Source organism: Rhamphochromis longiceps, linkage group LG16, assembly GCF_057381845.1.
Source record: "Rhamphochromis longiceps isolate RC_006_pf linkage group LG16, R_longiceps_female_GT1.1, whole genome shotgun sequence".
NCBI classification, from domain to species: domain Eukaryota; kingdom Metazoa; phylum Chordata; class Actinopteri; order Cichliformes; family Cichlidae; genus Rhamphochromis; species Rhamphochromis longiceps.
The window spans coordinates 30,056,560-30,074,008 of record NC_140572.1 but is presented as its reverse complement, the minus strand read 5'-3'; the positions used below and the strand labels follow the sequence as shown (position 1 = coordinate 30,074,008).

The 17,449-nt window shown below is 38.7% G+C and overlaps 1 protein-coding gene across 1 annotated transcript in view; it reads right to left on the bottom strand.

The window, feature by feature from the left end:
• Nucleotides 1-17,449, bottom strand: part of thsd7ba (thrombospondin, type I, domain containing 7Ba) — a 227,248-nt gene that overhangs the window by 120,369 nt on the left and 89,430 nt on the right. The window contains exons 4-6 of the mRNA XM_085385281.1: nt 14,392-15,250; nt 11,228-11,476; nt 10,093-10,262 (exon numbers count right to left, since the gene is read on the bottom strand). Coding sequence (XP_085241407.1) covers nt 10,093-10,262; nt 11,228-11,476; nt 14,392-15,250 — 1,278 coding nt within the window. The remainder of the gene's footprint in view (nt 1-10,092; nt 10,263-11,227; nt 11,477-14,391; nt 15,251-17,449) is intronic.

The following is a 17,449-nucleotide window of genomic DNA, read 5'->3' as shown; positions in this document are numbered from 1 at the left end:
GCATCACTCAGGACCTGTCATGGTCCTGCCACATCAACTCCCTGGTTAAGAAAGCCCGTCAGCGTCTCTTCTTCCTCAGAAGACTTAGAGACTTCCATCTGCCACTGAAGGTGCTCAAGAACTTCTACTCCTGCACCATCGAGAGCGTCCTGACGGCAAACATCTGCACCTGGTTTGGGAACAGCACCAAGCAGGACAGACGAGATCTGCAAAGGGTGGTGCGCTCGGCAGAACGCATCATTCAATCAGAGCTCCCTGACCTGCTGTCCATCTACACCAAGCGGTGCAAGTCCAAAGCTAGGAAGATTATGATGGACCTCTCCCATCCCAACAATGGACTCTTCTCACTGTTGAGGTCTGGGAAGCGCTTCCGCTCCCTTAAGGCCAAAACAGAGAGAATGAGGAGGAGCTTCTTCCCCCAGGCTATTCGGGGCCTGAACCAGGTGTAGGACTGGACTCTCACACACGTCACCACACATTTCCTATAATTCCTATAATTTATAATCCTTATCTTTATAATCTCTTCTGCTATTTGCACATTCTTTACTGTAAATTCCTAAGTTAATTTGTAAATTTTTGTAGTAAACTGTAAATTGTAAATATTGTAAAACTTTTCTTCTGTCATTTAATGGTCCGGCATTGTACAGCTACAAGCATTTCACCCCCATGTCATACTGTGTATGGTTGTGTGTGTGTGACAAATAAAATTTGAATTTGAGATCTTATATTGTATTGTACCTTGGTAAAAGACTCTTTCTAGTTGTACTTAGAACACATATCAGTTACAGCAATGAAGAATGTTTATCATTTTTTGTTTCGTACCTAAAACTATTTTGGATTTGATGGCAACAACATGTCTCTTAAAAGGCTGGAAAGGTAAGTGGTACTAAAAAGAAACAGCTGGAGGAACATTTTGCAACTAGTTAGTTTAATTAGCAACCGGTCAGTACCATGACTGAATATAAAAAGAACATCTTAGAGAGACAAAGCTTTTCAGAGGTAGAGATGATAGAGCTTCAACAATGTGCAAAAAAACTGTGTGTGTAAATTTTGGAACAATTTAAGACATCAAATTGTGGATATCCCATCATTTACAGTACATAATATCATCAAAACATTCAGAGAATCTGGAGAAATCAAGAGAGAAGGCTGTAGATCCACACTGGTTGCCCATGATCCTATGGCTCTCAGGCCTCGCTGTATTAAAACCAGTCATAATTGCATCATGGAAATCACTGCATGGGCTCAAGAACACTTCAGAAATCATTGTCTGTGAGTGCAGTTCAGCGTGCCATCCACAAATGCAGGCTAAAGCTCTATCATGCAAAGAAGAAGCCATATGTGAACATGATTCATAAATGCCACCATGCTGTCTGGGCCAAAGCTCATTTAAAATGGACTGAGGGAAAGTGCAAAACTCTTCTGTGGTCAGAATTGAAATTTGAAGTGCTTTCTGTAAAATATGGATATCGTGCCCTCTGAACTAAAGAGGAGAGGCAGCGACGAGCTTGTTATCAGTGCTCACTGAAAAAGCCTGCATCTTTGATAGTATGGGGGTCCATCAGTGCACCTTGATACATTCAGACGACCCCCGTACCTTTCACATCAATGCTTAAAGGCATACGCTGGTTTTACAGCTACATACGCTCCTTTTTTCAAGGATGACCCTTGCATATTTCAGCAAGACGATGCTAAACCATGTGTTGTAGCTGCTGGAAAAGCATAGCTTTGTAGCAGAAGACTCCTGGTGCCTGCAGTACACACCTTCCCCCAACTGAAAACACTTGATGTATGATGGAGTGCAAAATATGACAGCAAACACCCAGGACTGTTGAGCACCTAGAATCTTTTATCAGGCAAGAAAAGGGCAACACTCCTCTTCTTAAAGTCCAGTGTGGAGCAGGGAAATTATTTTACTGCTATTGTTAAATAATTGTCATCATTACCATTGCATTAATAATATAATCTGGAGTTTATATTGCATTCAGGGGTTGAACAGTGGGTGTCTTTCAGAAAGGCTAAAAGTCACAGGCTGACAGGAAACAGGCTTGGAGAGTTTTGCAGAAGTGAAAGTTATTTTGAGCAGCAGGCTAAGACGAGGCTTTAACAATGTAACAGATAGCTTTAAGAAGGCCTTAAGATGTTATGCATACAGTTATTATGTTGACCTTGTATTTCAGGTGCAGTTATGACTATTTTATACACAATGCATATCTGTGCTTATTAAAGAGTTGGAGCTCGGTCAATTAATTGGGGGTCGGAAGCTTTGTTCGGCGCGATGTCCGGACAATCTATTGTGCAAGTGACTTGGAGCCATAGAAGGAATTGCAATACATGCTTACAAAACACTTATATATCAGGTCATTTCATATTAAGGTTTAAGTAGAGGTTCTTGGTTAAAACATTTATTTAGTAGAAGACATACATATAGTCTCAGTGAGCCTCTGGTCTGGTAAAAGGTCAGAAGTGCAACAGGTGAATTGAGAAAGAGCATGTGGGGTCAACACACACACATGAGTTAGATTTATTTAGAGGAGAGATTAGTCATGTCTCGGCAAGAAAGAGGAACAATTCACTTTAAGACAAGAACGGAAAGTACCAGCCATGAAAATAGAAGATGATCTTCTGGGTTAAAAGTCATTGTGGTGTTGATCTGATCTATGTATAAAATGTATCTGTGACGCATGAAGGGGCGTCAGTAAATCAAACCCTGATGCTATAAAATATCTGTTTATGCTTTGATTAAGTCGGAGATCACTTGCTGTCGGCGTACAGAGTATCTTCCCACACGTGTGTTCATTAAAATCATTGTTTGACCAAGAGCTTCTGGACCATGGGTGGTTTGTACTCTCCCTCCTCAATTTTGAACCTTAACATTTGGGGGCTTCGTCCGGTGGTTGAGGAGGGAGAATTGGAGGTGTAGATGGAGAAATTTGGTCTTAGGTGGTCTGACGGGCAGACATGAATTCCAGTGGTCGAAGTGAGTGGGCATAAGCCGGCTTATCCAAAAGGTAAGGCACTACCTGTTGAATTATTTCCAAAGTGTGCCAAATTGGACATGATAAAATTTAAGTCTACTCACTGAAGTTACTGGTGGATGTCTGTTTTGATTTTGATGAAAAATCTCATGAGTTGAAGCAGTTAGAGTTCTGCTAAGAAGAAATGAAAGCAGTTAAGAGTCTGATAAGAAAAGTTTAAATACTGGGTTGAAGTCCCAAAGAAATTGAGTTCGAGTCTCAAGTAGTTTGGTAGGGAATTGGTTATTTTGTTGGATAGAGTCCAAATTTGGTCATAAGAGTGGACCTGAGCGGTCAAATTGACCACTAGGTTGCATCTGCCTCAGTCATACACTTGTGTTGGGTGTTGATTGTTGTTTCAAAGTATTATAAATTATTCTAGAACGGCAGTTCGAGTCTGCTAGGAAGCGCAGAGCCCGGAGGTTATGCTCCCTCCTTGTCGTGGACGCGCGACATTGACCTGTCGGCGAACAGGGTTAGTTCAGTTTGGCTTAACTGTGGGGTACAGGGCATCCTGGAATTAAGCTAGGAGTTAGAGTCTCCTTACCGTTTGGAACGGTACCTGCGCTTTTTTGGACAGGAGAAGTTGGACTTCGGGCGTGTAACTTTAACCTAACACTTCGGGGTAAGCCTTGGCTGTGAAACGCCAAAAATAGAGCTTCAGGCAAAGTTTGGGTTGGTTGACGCTTTTAAATTGTGTTAGGGACTTTAGAGATGAGGCCAGAAACTGTTGGACAGATACTGGTGAATTGGTCGCAAAAAACTCAGGGAGTTTATCCGCTGGGCGGTTATTTTAAATTTGTCGAAATTGTGTAGGCGCTAAAGCTGACAGATCTGACAGTGGTTGTAAATATAAGATGTCTTTGTAATATAAAATAAGAGATCTCTGTGTGAAAGGAGTCTGAGGCAATGCTGGAGCTATTTTTAGACGGTGTGTGTGTGAGTGAAAATGCAAATGAGTAAGTAGTGAACTGTTTAAACCACAGTTGGTTTTACATATACTGCTGCAAACATTGTTGAGTGTGTGTTTCAAATGCCATTTATGTTCATTAGAGGGTTATAAATAAAGTTTTGAGTTGCCGTAGTGGATGTATAGTAATTGACTGAGTTTGAATGTAGATATATAAATATATTGAGTGCACTGTACATACTTAAGACTAACACATTACTTGCAGTAGTAACTTTTCTCCAGCATTAGTTGCTGGTGTGGTTTATTTTTTCAATTTCTTGTGTGTGCGGTGAGAATTAATGGAGGTTTCAATTTTTCGTTTGTTTTTTGTTTTTGACTTGCTCTTTTTGATTATGACAAGCATGTCTAAAATACTCTTAGGAAAGTGTGTTTTGAGTTATATTCCTCAACTCTAGTCACACTTTAAGTGTGTGAATGCGGTGACTAGAAGGTTTTGAATGATGAATAAAGGTGTGAGAGGTATTTCTTTGGTGATCTAAAGTAGGATGTTTTAAAGTTTGAAAGTGTTTTTAATTTAAGAGATGCATGAGTGATGTTATAAGAGTTTAGTTTATTTAAAAGGTGTGTGTGTGAGAGGATTATGAAATCATTGTGTGAATGATGCTACATTTTAGATCAAAAGTTAGTAGAATTACAGAGGGTTTGTAGATTGTAAATACAAAATAAGTTTGATTAGCCTGCAGAAACAGAAAAGCAGCTTGAGCTGCTCTGAGCAGCTGCGTGCTGTGTGTGTGTAACAGGAAATGGTGTGGGTGACAGGAAGTTTGCATGCCCATATAAGGTGACGAGTGAGCACCCAGAGAGAGAAACAGATGAGCTAAACTCTAGGCAGATTAAGTATGGAGGTTTTGAGAAAAGAAATGAAAAGGATATTAATTGTATGTTTTAGTGTGTCAACACAGATTACAGATAAATAAAGGTGGACTTCTCTCAACCCGGAATTTTGAGTACGGCGCCAAAACCACTAGAGTAGCATAATTGGGAGAAAACAGGCCAGATTTTGGCTTAAAATCTTACAGCTTGACCTTACACTTGTCCCCATCCTGAGAAGAAGCTCAAAGGACAGTTAATCTCCTGATGAAGACCAACAGAACATCGTGGACTTGAGAAGAATTAATAGCAGGCAAAAGACAGTGCAACTGAAACCACACTGACGACACCAGCAGCAGCATGTAAGGAACCACGAGGTGGAAACATGTACTGTAAATTACAGGCTGGGCAGTTGAACAGTGGGATAATGAACGGTGGTAAAGCACTGGACACTGATTGTCAGATTTGCCATGCTTGGAGTAATCTTGAAAGAGACGAGTGAAAGGATCAACAGAAAAGAAGAAACTACGTGATGAAACATGCACGGTGGACTGAAGGCTGGTAAGAACAGTGCCACACGGCTGTGTAAAGGCACTGAATGTGATATTTTGCCAGGCTGGGACTTAATCAAAAGGACACTGAGAGAAGAGGTCAGGGACCAGTGAAAGGTGAAGCAGGACGAGTTCGACTGTGAGAATACAGGGTGTAATTGGACTGAAAGTGAAGCTTGAACTCATGATGGTTTAGAGATGTCCACCGTCACAAACAAAGAGGTAACCAACAATAGAAAACACACATACATAGACAAAGTGTTACATGTGAAATTATTTCTGGAAAGAATCAGAAGTGAGATAGTTTTGAATTAAGAAATCAGGGAAAAGATGCATGAATTAAACCTGACTATAACATATAGAGGCAATGAAGAAAGCAGCTTACACTCACTGAACATTAACAAAATACATAGGAAAAGCAATGAAGACCTGCTTACACGTATATACATGACATAAGTTGGGATTTCTGACCAGAGAGAGGGAAACGGGTAGTTTAAGTACTTATGATAATAATGAAAATGTCTCAGTTGTGTTTCTTTAGGGGCTAAACAGACCTGGATCAATTCTCCCCATGCAGCGGTCGGAAGAAACCTGTAGGTTAACTTGACTGGACATGCCAAGGCAAGTTTCTGGTTGAATTGTTCACAGCGCCATGTCTCCATAAACCTGACAAGTGGGCCCTAACTTCTGGCTGAGGAGCAGGAATGCTGTTAATAAGGTGGGAACTTAAAATTTGGGTTAGCAAATTTGGGAAAGACAACTGACGGCTTGAGTGGAGAATTGTGCAGGAGTCTGACACACTGCAAAAGCAACATATGCAAATTCACACACACAAACAGAAAATGCATTAACCTTATAAAGACAAGACAAGCTCATGGAGTTTAATGCATAGACACTGATTAAACCTGGCCAAGAACACAAACATATGCAATGAAGAACAGCTTGCTATTTTGTATGAATGATACAATGGTGTGAATGTTTAATAAAATACATTTGAGTTTGTAATTGAGGAATAGAAGAAGCCATATGACAAAGGGAGTGAGTTATGTAAACAAAAAGTGATTAAAGTAGTTTTAAAAGAGTGACTTAGGAGTGCTCTCTCGTACTGAGTGATCAAAACCAGTGATCACTGTAGAAAGAAATAAAATGATTTAATGAGGTGGTAATGTTTATACATATGTTTCTGTTGTTACAGCAACTCATTGAGAGATGACTCAGTATGCAAATTAGTTGGAGTGAGTGGTGACGAAGGAACTTCCTGTGTGTGTGTGTGACTGAGGAAGTGACTTTCAGAAGAGGAAGCATAGCAGAGAAGAGAAGTACAGATTTGGGTAGGAAATTTATAGTTTAGTGATATGTTGTTGTAAGGGGGGTTATGTTTTATGCTGAATTGAAGTATGTTACAGAGCATAAGGGGGTGATTTTTGTGTGCAAATTGTGTGGTTTTAATGAGACTTTCGGTGTATTGAGGAGGTGAAATTATGTGGTGGCAAAACTTTTGTGTGTTTAAGGTTGTTGAGGTTGTTGTGGTGATGGGTTGATTCTGTCAATTAGGTTTGGGTTGTTGTTTTTGTTTTTAATAGAGGGAGTTTTAGGAAACATCGACATGTCTAAAATTGGGCCCATTATTTTGTAACAGTGCACTTAAAGAAAACCTGTCAGGTGATTTTGTTTTGTGTTCTCATGAGCTAATAATCAGCTCTATTTTTCATTTCTGTTTTAAGCAGGCCTGCAACAGTGAATAACGGCGCTGAAAATTCTCGGGAAGAGCAAATATAAGGGGGCTTTCCAGATTACAATTGGCTGAGGAGAAAGCTACCTGGGGACTATTCAGGTCGTAAGTCCCTGTAAAAAGGATTTTATGCGAGTCAATCCAGTCCAAAAGCATAAAGAAATATTTTCCTATGGAAAATAAAAATGACTGAGCTCATTTTGCTGAGGGTGGAGAATCTGACGCGGGAAGCTCCACTATTAGCAAAAATATGGAGTGAATGTGAGGATGAATAAATGTGGACAAACAATTTGTTTTTACCAGAGAAAATTTCTGTTCTGTTTTATTAAGTGGGGTTAGATTATGGGATTATAGTATATTGTTGGGAGAATGCCAAATGCTAAAGGGGAAATATTTTTTGATATAACTCAGTTACCATTAATTGTAGAAACACATGACTGATAATTGTTCTGTTTTAAGTTTATTTTTATGATATAGATTGGAACATGAGTGGGGAAAACTGAGCATTTTTAAGTTTTGTATAGTATCTTGACACATGAAATGTATCAAGATAAAGGGGGGTTTAGGGTTTATTAATTTAATTGTTTAATAATTTAGGATCATTTTAGGACTTTTGGGGTTTTTGATCATTTGGATATGGTAAAACTGAAACTGTTATTTTTATGTTAAGGTTAAAGGATTAAAGAACTGAATCCTGTTTAGAAGATACAATACCAGGGTTCAAAGCTGTGAATAAATCTTAGAGGGAAAATTAGTGAGGGTTGAAGGAGTAGAACAGGTTTGATTTCTTTTTTGATCTTTAGAAGTAGTGGTTATAATGTAGGCTTACACATACAGATATTACATAGGAGGTATTTTTAGGATAAAGGGGAGAGCTTATAAATAGAAATGATTTTTATACATATTGCATTTTTTGATATGAGTTATTGAAGTTATTGAAGGATTGCACACGCTTACAGACACAGAGTTAAGAAACACACATGACAGTATTGATTCCAGGCAAAAGGCCTCAAATTCATTTAGCTTTTAACTGAACTTAAAGAAGGACCAAAGAAGAAGGAAAGCATATATTTTGGTTAAGTCTGATAAATTAGAATTAGAAGGTATTGTTACATTAAAAGGAGCAAAATGAAATAAAAAGGCTATACCAAAACGGGTTATAACATAGGAAATGTGAGGTTAAAATGAAGTTAACACATAGGAGTTGTTTCAAGGCAGCATTTAGCTATGATGAAATGTATACAGGAGTAATTGCTTATATGCTTATATGCTTAAACTTAATTGATTAAAGTGGTTGTTTTCTTTTGGATCTTTTAGAGTAGAGGAATTTGCAGCAGCGACAATTTGTGCACAGGATGTTGATGATCAGATAAGGGAAAAATAGAGCGAGCAACCGGACGTGAAAGCAGGGCTTAAAGAGTTTTAAAGGGATGAGTAATGTTGAAGAATATATATAAATATAAGTCAATAAGTTAAGAACATAATTAGGATCAGGCTTTTGATTACAGAGTCCCAAAAAGGATAAGTTAGGGAGTTGCAGGAAAAGGTGTTTTGTTTCCTTTGCAGAAGATCGATCTCGGCGACCACAGGAGGGGCGAGGATCCTGGAGATCTCGAGGCCTGCTGAACCACCAGAGAGGGACCGAGAAAACCTAAGCTTACACATGGAGTGTTCTCGAATGGGAGCTGGTTGAGCCAGAGGACGGCTAGAGAGGGTCTGAGCGAGGACACAATGTATTGCGACCTCTGGTGTTCCAGAGGTCGAGAGAGGGAGTGTGGAGCAGGGAAATTATTTTACTGCTATTGTTAAATAATTGTCATCATTACCATTGCATTAATAATATAATCTGGAGTTTATATTGCATTCAGGGGTTGAACAGTGTGTGTCTTTCAGAAAGGCTAAAAGTCACAGGCTGACAGGAAACAGGCTTGGAGAGTTTTGCAGAAGTGAAAGTTATTTTGAGCAGCAGGCTAAGACGAGGCTTTAACAATGTAACAGATAGCTTTAAGAAGGCCTTAAGATGTTATGCATACAGTTATTATGTTGACCTTGTATTTCAGGTGCAGTTATGACTATTTTATACACAATGCATATCTGTGCTTATTAAAGAGTTGGAGCTCGGTCAATTAATTGGGGGTCGGAAGCTTTGTTCGGCGCGATGTCCGGACAATCTATTGTGCAAGTGACTTGGAGCCATAGAAGGAATTGCAATACATGCTTACAAAACACTTATATATCAGGTCATTTCATATTAAGGTTTAAGTAGAGGTTCTTGGTTAAAACATTTATTTAGTAGAAGACATACATATAGTCTCAGTGAGCCTCTGGTCTGGTAAAAGGTCAGAAGTGCAACAGGTGAATTGAGAAAGAGCATGTGGGGTCAACACACACACATGAGTTAGATTTATTTAGAGGAGAGATTAGTCATGTCTCGGCAAGAAAGAGGAACAATTCACTTTAAGACAAGAACGGAAAGTACCAGCCATGAAAATAGAAGATGATCTTCTGGGTTAAAAGTCATTGTGGTGTTGATCTGATCTATGTATAAAATGTATCTGTGACGCATGAAGGGGCGTCAGTAAACCAAACCCTGATGCTATAAAATATCTGTTTATGCTTTGATTAAGTCGGAGATCACTTGCTGTCGGCGTACAGAGTATCTTCCCACACGTGTGTTCATTAAAATCATTGTTTGACCAAGACCTTCTGGACCATGGGTGGTTTGTACTCTCCCTCCTCAATTTTGAACCTTAACACCAGCAACAGGTTTTCTTGGCTCCCAGATATTTACAGACTATTGTTTAAAGGTTTTATTTACATTTTTTAATTTACATTTAAAACAGCATCCAAATATTGTGGGAATTAGGTTTGTATTTTTCTGCTCATTGCATTCACCTTAATAATGTAAACCACAAACAAACCATGGAAAATTATTTATGGTGCATCTCTTGAGTCACTGTGTTTTTCCAGCAAGCCCAAGGTCAACTGAAATAAAGGCATTTTTCCCCTTACCCTCCTTTCTGTGATGTGGTGCTGAGGCATCAGGGACTTGAACACAGTAGGTCTTCCTGGTCTGGATGCCCCCTCCACATAAAAGGCTGATGTTTGCCAGTCTCCGGTTCTGCTGGCTCAGTAAGGGTAGAATCCGACATTCGCCCCAGTCAGTGGTCCTCCACACATACCTAACAGAGCATGCAAGGATGCTAATTAGTTATATTTGCAATGTTAATGAGTTAAAAGCTGATAAATTGAATCAGTGATGGAGCCACTGTTTGATATGTATTACAAAAAGTCAACACTTGTTTATGTATTTTCAAAAACAAAGTTGTAATCCATTAAGAAATAAATTGATAAATGATCGTACTTAAGAAGGATAAAGCCTCAGTATACACAAAGCCGTGCCAGTTGCTTTCAAAGAGTCACACAAAGCAAAAGACAAATTAGTGAGAGCAGTCTCTGGCAAAAGCATCTCTCACAGTATGTCAGAAGAAGGGGGTGGGGGGTGATTATTTTGATTTCAAAACTTCTAAACAAATGTTTGGTTTCATCTATGAAAAATGCAGTGATGCAGAAAGCAATAATATTTGAGGAGTTTACCAGAACAACAGCCTGTAGTAATCTATCAAATGCTTAATTTCCGTAATGAGTTTTCCCTAATCATGTAAATCCTCTGCTCTCAGGCACTCAGTGTAGATTCAGCAAATAAAACAAAATCTACCAGCAGGGAAAGTAATTCTCCATTGACTACTTTGTTGTGTGCATGTTATATTAGCTAAATCCTATCGTAACCCAAATGCCCCAATACAATGGCATTCTGTCAAGGCCTCTTTTTATCATGTCATGTCTATGGGGCTCCCTACAGTACACAAGATTATTGTGGCTGCCACAAGATAATTAAAATGATGCTAAAAAAAACAGTGTGCACAAATCAATTCAATAGTAAAGTCATAAATATTTTAACCTCTAGGCTTTCTCTCATAATTATTAAGGTGAATTTGTTCCAAGAAGCCAAATTAAAAACCCTCATTTGGTCCTCAAGTTTATCGTGCATTGGTGAAACTGCAAATGAAAAGAACGTTCATTTGAAGATTGTGGCCTTAAGAAGCAATAAAGATGATCTCTATTTAAAAAATAAATAAAAAATTACCTGGGGCAGTTTGGAAGTAAATCGCCTATGATATTGCAAGCTTCTTTTTCCTCAAGGGCAGGACATCGCTTCCCCCCGCCAACTGTGATCTGAGTCATGATCCGTGACCGGAGGCGGTAGCCAGGGGATAGGTCGGTGGACCGGCAGGTCTTAGAGCAGGGGCTCCACGATGACCAATCGGATGTCTGACAGTCTTTGGGGATCACGCATGTTTGGAAGGTCAGTGGGGATTTGTCCTTCGTACAGAGGCTGCAGATTGAGGAGAGTAAATTACTGTCACGTCAAGGAAATTTAATTTCATAACATGATATCTTTGTGACCCCTTTAAAGTTTGAGAGTGCAGTTGTACACAAAGCAAGCTATAAATAGATGTTGTTGGAATTTAATTGGATTTGCCGATGGAGAGGTATGAGACCCTATGAGCAAGTGGTTATGTTGATTTGTTGTTGAATAAATGACCTTTACTTCTTCCACTCAAGAATTTAAAGTACATCCTGTTAACACAGATCTCAAGACAAAGTCAATCTTTTACACAAGTGCCACAAAGAGCTGATATGCTCACTCAGAGATGTTAACCAAGCACAAGCACAAGTCATTAGTCATGATTTTAATGCTATTATCCCATTAAACTGCTGCTGCTGCTGCTGCTGTTCAACCCACTATAGTGCCAAACCATGTAACTGACCCATACGTCCTCTGCATGATAGTCTTTTGTGTGACAAAAACTAAAAGAGTGACATGGAAATAAATGGAAATGAGAGTTTAAAAAAACAACAACAATATCACATGGCACAAACACTGATCTCCTGGGGAAAAGTACAGTCAACTTGTACCAGTAGTAAATCTGGGACTGCCAAGAATTGACTTTTGTCGCTCTATCAGAAAAAAGCTCTATCAGCAAAAGCTCATGTGTGATCTATTTCACCACTGTATAATGACCCCATAAATGAAGTCATAACCCAGTGAGCCATCTGGGTGGTGGTGGTAAGCCTAAATCAGCCATATCCTTAGCTACGATAACCAGACTATGGCCATTTAATAGGCTAATCCCAAACGAAAAGCACGTGTTTTCTCATCCAATTACAGTTTTTATTGGCTAATCTTGGAAGTTGAATTAGTCAGGTTATTGAGATACAAGATAATTTTTAGACTTTCTCCTTGTAATGAGGCTGTAAGTTGAGAAAAATGAAGCACAATACACGTGGGAAATCTATTTCAAAAGCGCCACACCTCCTTAGATAAAATAAGTGCTAATCAAGCAATGCAAAATAAAATCCTTTTTTCAAACCACACACACACACACACAAAAAAAACATGTCAATGAAAAGAGATGTGTGGCAAGATAAACGACTTTTAAACTACTCTGTCCAAAATGGCAACAAGCAAGAGCAATCACAAGAAAATTGATATGACAATTAAATGCTGTACAACTTCAATGTAGTATGCCTTATTATAAATAAAAAAGCAATATGGAGCAATAAAAAGGCTTAATTGAAACAACATGATTGAAATGTGGTCCCTGAAACAATGATGGCAGTCAGAAATGGATTTTAACAGCCAGCTAATAGTGACACTTTACACCAAGAAAATGGTATGGTGGCATTTAATCAATGTAATATACATGCAATGATTTTCTTTCTGTATGAGAAAAACAAAACAAAGCAAAAAAACACAAGACAGAATGTTGTTTGTTACTGTGTATTTGTGTTTGTGTGTGTGTGAGACACAGCATGTGTAGGTGTGCATTTGTGTGTGCTCTGCTTTTTGCTTTGTGTGCGAGTACGTGCAGAAAAATCCATTCTTATCAAATCCAAATACCAAGGTTAGCTCTAACAGCAGAGAGTGGAAGGGGGCAACACTTGACATTTAACACAATAATGCCTCCCTTCCTTGCTGAAATGCTGGTCAAACATCAGCCCTCATATAATCTAGTAATAATTGAATAAATAACCACCATCAATAAAAACCATTTTATTTCACTGAATACATCTCATGAGAGGTGGTGAGCATTGATTACGCCTCTCTTTTATTAAAAAAAATGTCCATTAGGATTATTTTGCCTGACAGACAACAACATTCAGCTCCTATAATTTTTAAAACTCTCCACACGCTTTATCAGAGGAAAAGTAAACTGATGAAAGAGAAACAAACTACAGGTATTTCCTTTCATTATTAAACCTGCAAACATTTCCGCTTGGATACAGTACAAAAAAAAAAAAAAAAACACACAAGAAGAAAGAAATATTATACAGCACTGCTGTTTTCATATGAGAACAAATCAGGTGCACCACAACATTTATCACACCTTGAAATCCAGAAAATTAGAATCGGGGGTTCTATTTGGTGCAAATTATTAGAATGTCCTTAGGGGGTAACAGGTGGCATCAGTCTTTCTATACCATTGAGGTATGTGGTCTGACAGAGGGAAAAATGGGTTTGTGGATCCCAGTGGGGAAAAGAAACGAAAAGCAAACTTTTTTACATGTATTGTTGATTTCAAAGAACTGCCGATTCTTCCAGGATTGATTGCCCCAGCAATGTCAGCCTTAGAGCAGTGCATCTGAAAAACAGTTTCTTGTAAAACCTGCATTTTATTCTAGGATGAACAAACTGTCTTTGTCAAACTGTAAGCGTATACTATCTGATAAATATTTCAGAAATTTGAAAATCATGGGGGATGTGTCAGGAGAAAGTATTTTGCCAATGAACCATAGGGGGAGAGAAGGGGTTTTTTTTTTTGCAGTGGGGGTTTAAATAATGTACTCTGGAAAGACAAATCCAGCATACAACTTTTTGACGGTGGTTAAAGTAGATGTGTTTGGCGCAGACCAAAGACAGCTTTCAAAAAGAGCATTTTTCAACCAACTGTGAAGGATGGCAAAGAAAATGTTATAGATTCTAATGCAGCACAGTGCCGGGGACCTGAAGATTTAAAGTACAGTAAGAAATCTACCAAGAAAAGTTTAAACGATCGTGCAACTGATGGAATTTTGCATTGAAGAGTTGTGAAGTGGTAGGGTGGCCACTTTGGGGGCATAATGAATGAAAAAGGCACAAGTATTCCTAATTTTTGTGAAAAATGCATCAATATGTCTCAACTTCAATCCACATTACCATATTAAGATGATTTTCCTATTCTTTATGGTTTGAAGCATGTTGCTTACCTCAGCATAGCATTTTTGCCATCACTTCTTGTACAGCGAACATGTCGTGTCTGGTATCCCACTTCTAGTTCCCACGACGCGGGGTACTTAATGTGCGCATGAGCAAGGTGGTGGTGGGTGTGATGGAAATGCTGGTGAGAAGCTAGTGTGTGCAGCGTGGCTGTGTTGTTCTCGTTGGACATAGTACTGAAGTCCACTGTGGTCCTTCCACTTAATAGCGCATCCTTGTGATGGGGCATTCGGCACTCACTCCAGGCCCCTACTTTAAGGCTGTACTGGTACTCGTCCTCCCCAGCCGGGCAGTCAACATGGCTGGAACAAGTCCTGGTCTCAGTTAGGTTGGGGCAGTTTGCCCCTCCATACATTGATGTGGCCAGAACATGTCGAGTCCGATGCTGCAGGCCAGCACCGCAGGTTTTGCTGCAACTTGACCAAGAGTTGAAGTCTGAAACCACACAGTCCTGGGGGCAGGGGACAAGGCATGCCTGCTCCACAGGTGGTTTTTGGGAAAAGAATTCACATATCCTCGAACTGACTGTGGTCCGATTTGAGGTGCGTACGCAGTAGACTTTGCGCCTCTGGATCCCATGCTGTGCTGTAATGCACTCAGTTGCCCTCAACTTGAGCTCATTGGAAAAGAAAGGAACAAGAACACAGCTCCCCCACTCTGACGCCTCCCACTCGAAGAGGTCCTGGTGCCAGTCGCAGACTTTAAAACACTGTCTCTGGCTTTCTGGTTTCTCCATGTGATGGCAGTGGGAGTGATGGGTGGTCCAGCCCTCCATGTGGATGCACCATATTGTCCTTGTCTGAACCCCACCAGAGCCACACTCCTCACCGGTACACTGACCCCACTGGCCTGCAGCAAAGAAAAAACACACAGAGAGGGCATTTTCATTAAAAACTGAAGCTTTAGGGGAAAAATTAAATTGCAGCAATCTGGCAGCTTGCAATCAAGCAAAATTCAAGGCCATTCACTTAACCTCCATGATTGCTTTATTCATGAACTGAGGAAAAAAGGAACAAAGGAACACAAAGTAATCAAACCAGTGGCGGACATCAATATAAAGAAAATACAAGATCAGTTTCTTTGTCACAAGGGATTAAATTCATTTTTAGGTTCTTGAGCTCAAACTGATCAGTATTTTTGGTCATGTATAGTATGGTTAGGAGTTCACTTGGGTATTATGATAAGATATGCTATTAACTTGAATTATGCGGGCCGTTATTATCATTATTATAATTTGTATTATTACTTCATTACAACAAAGCCTCTCCTTTAACAGTAAAAGCATGGAAATGCTTAAATGTAATGTCTGCAAAGGTGAAATGGTGTACAATGGTGATTTTAAGAGATCTTTCAAACAAAAATGATAAATTAGATGCTTTTGAACTTGTTTAACAAACCATAAGGTTGAATTGTCTTAATATGTCAATCAATTAACCAGTGCTAGCAACATTTAGGAAAGAAATTTCTGCTTAATAATTAAGGAAATGTAATATTGATCACTCAAAAGGGTCAGCTCACAAACACCCAGTCAGATATTTTTGTCTCAGAAGATCTGAGTCACCTGCTTTCAAAGAACTATGTGAAATGGCAATGAACTCTTTACTCACATTAAGGGATGGTGGCAAATAATGGGTGTAAATTCAGAGGCACACAAATAAATATAATTAATATTTGATGACCCTTGTTGTTGTGAACACAGAAATTCTTTGGTTCACATCAGGTAACTATAACCCAAAAAGTTAGAAAGAAATGGGTGTGTTAGGGGAGTGGCTCAAAGCTAAGACATTAATCCAGAGGACTAGGGTGTCTAACCTGTGTCGGGACTTTTTCAGTTTCTTGTTAATTAGCTAAGGGCTGCATCAGACCCTCATCATTTTATTCAAATAGGACTTTTTTTTAAAATTAATGAGCCAATCATATTTGTAGTTAAATATGTGACAAATATATTGATGAATATTACCAAAAAGAGTTGTATCAGATGCTGGGGTTATTTTCTTCATCTGGGGTTTTAGTTACAAACAATGCAGTGACATTTGTATTTAAATGTAACAAATATATAGATTATGTCTCAACAAAAACAGTAGCCGATTGTCGGTTTTTATAAAATGTTAAGTTTTGAATACCAAGCCCAACAAATCTTAAATACATTTTTAACCTCTTTGTCCTCATCATTAAAAGAAGTAGACATAAATCAATTTCCTGATATGATGTGATTATCTTCGTCAGTCACGTTCTTAGTTATTTTGCCACATGCTATGAAAAAGATAATTTGATTCATTTCTTCTAATTGGAATTAAATTGATGTAATAATGAGATCCTACTGCTTCCCAAATTGCTTTCGAATGACAACCTGTTCAAACTGTTTTATGTCTTTTCATGCCAGAGAAATCTGTTGTTAACACTTTGCTTCCTGGCCTATAGCTAGCATTTTAAGGCTCCTTTGTTTGTTTGCTTAATGTAGGAATAGTCTAAAGTACACATTTTTATTCACAGTTCATTGAAGCACAATGTTGAGTTTCTTTGTCCTGGCACTGTGATGCTAATGAGACTGTCACTAATATATTATTCTGATCAAAGATCATAGATCATGTTTGCATCAAAGGTACAACGTATCAAACTGAAAATGCTGCTGCTGCTGAAGCTCTAAAGGTAGAAATACAGTTGATTGTGATACCATGTTTCTTTTTGTTGTTTGCTTGTTTCTTCTAACACTTTATTTTTGTTCTTTTTGTTAAGATAAAAAATCAAACACAAGAAAGGGCATTTCTTTTCACTTGTTTTCAAAAAAATCAAAACATAAACACAAAAATAAACAAGAAAACAAATGAGATGTTTTATTTCATTGGTATGTTGGACTTGAGTGTCCTATTGGCTTTCTTTGGCTATTTGCTCACTTATGTTTGCACAGAACTCTTCAAAATAAAGTTTCTTTCTCTTTGCCGTTAAACAGTGAAAAAAACGCATGGGGGCATATTGAGAAACAAAGACAGACCCAGTAATTGCTTCAGAATTTGATTAAAAAAAAGAATGACAGAGTGTTTTAATCTT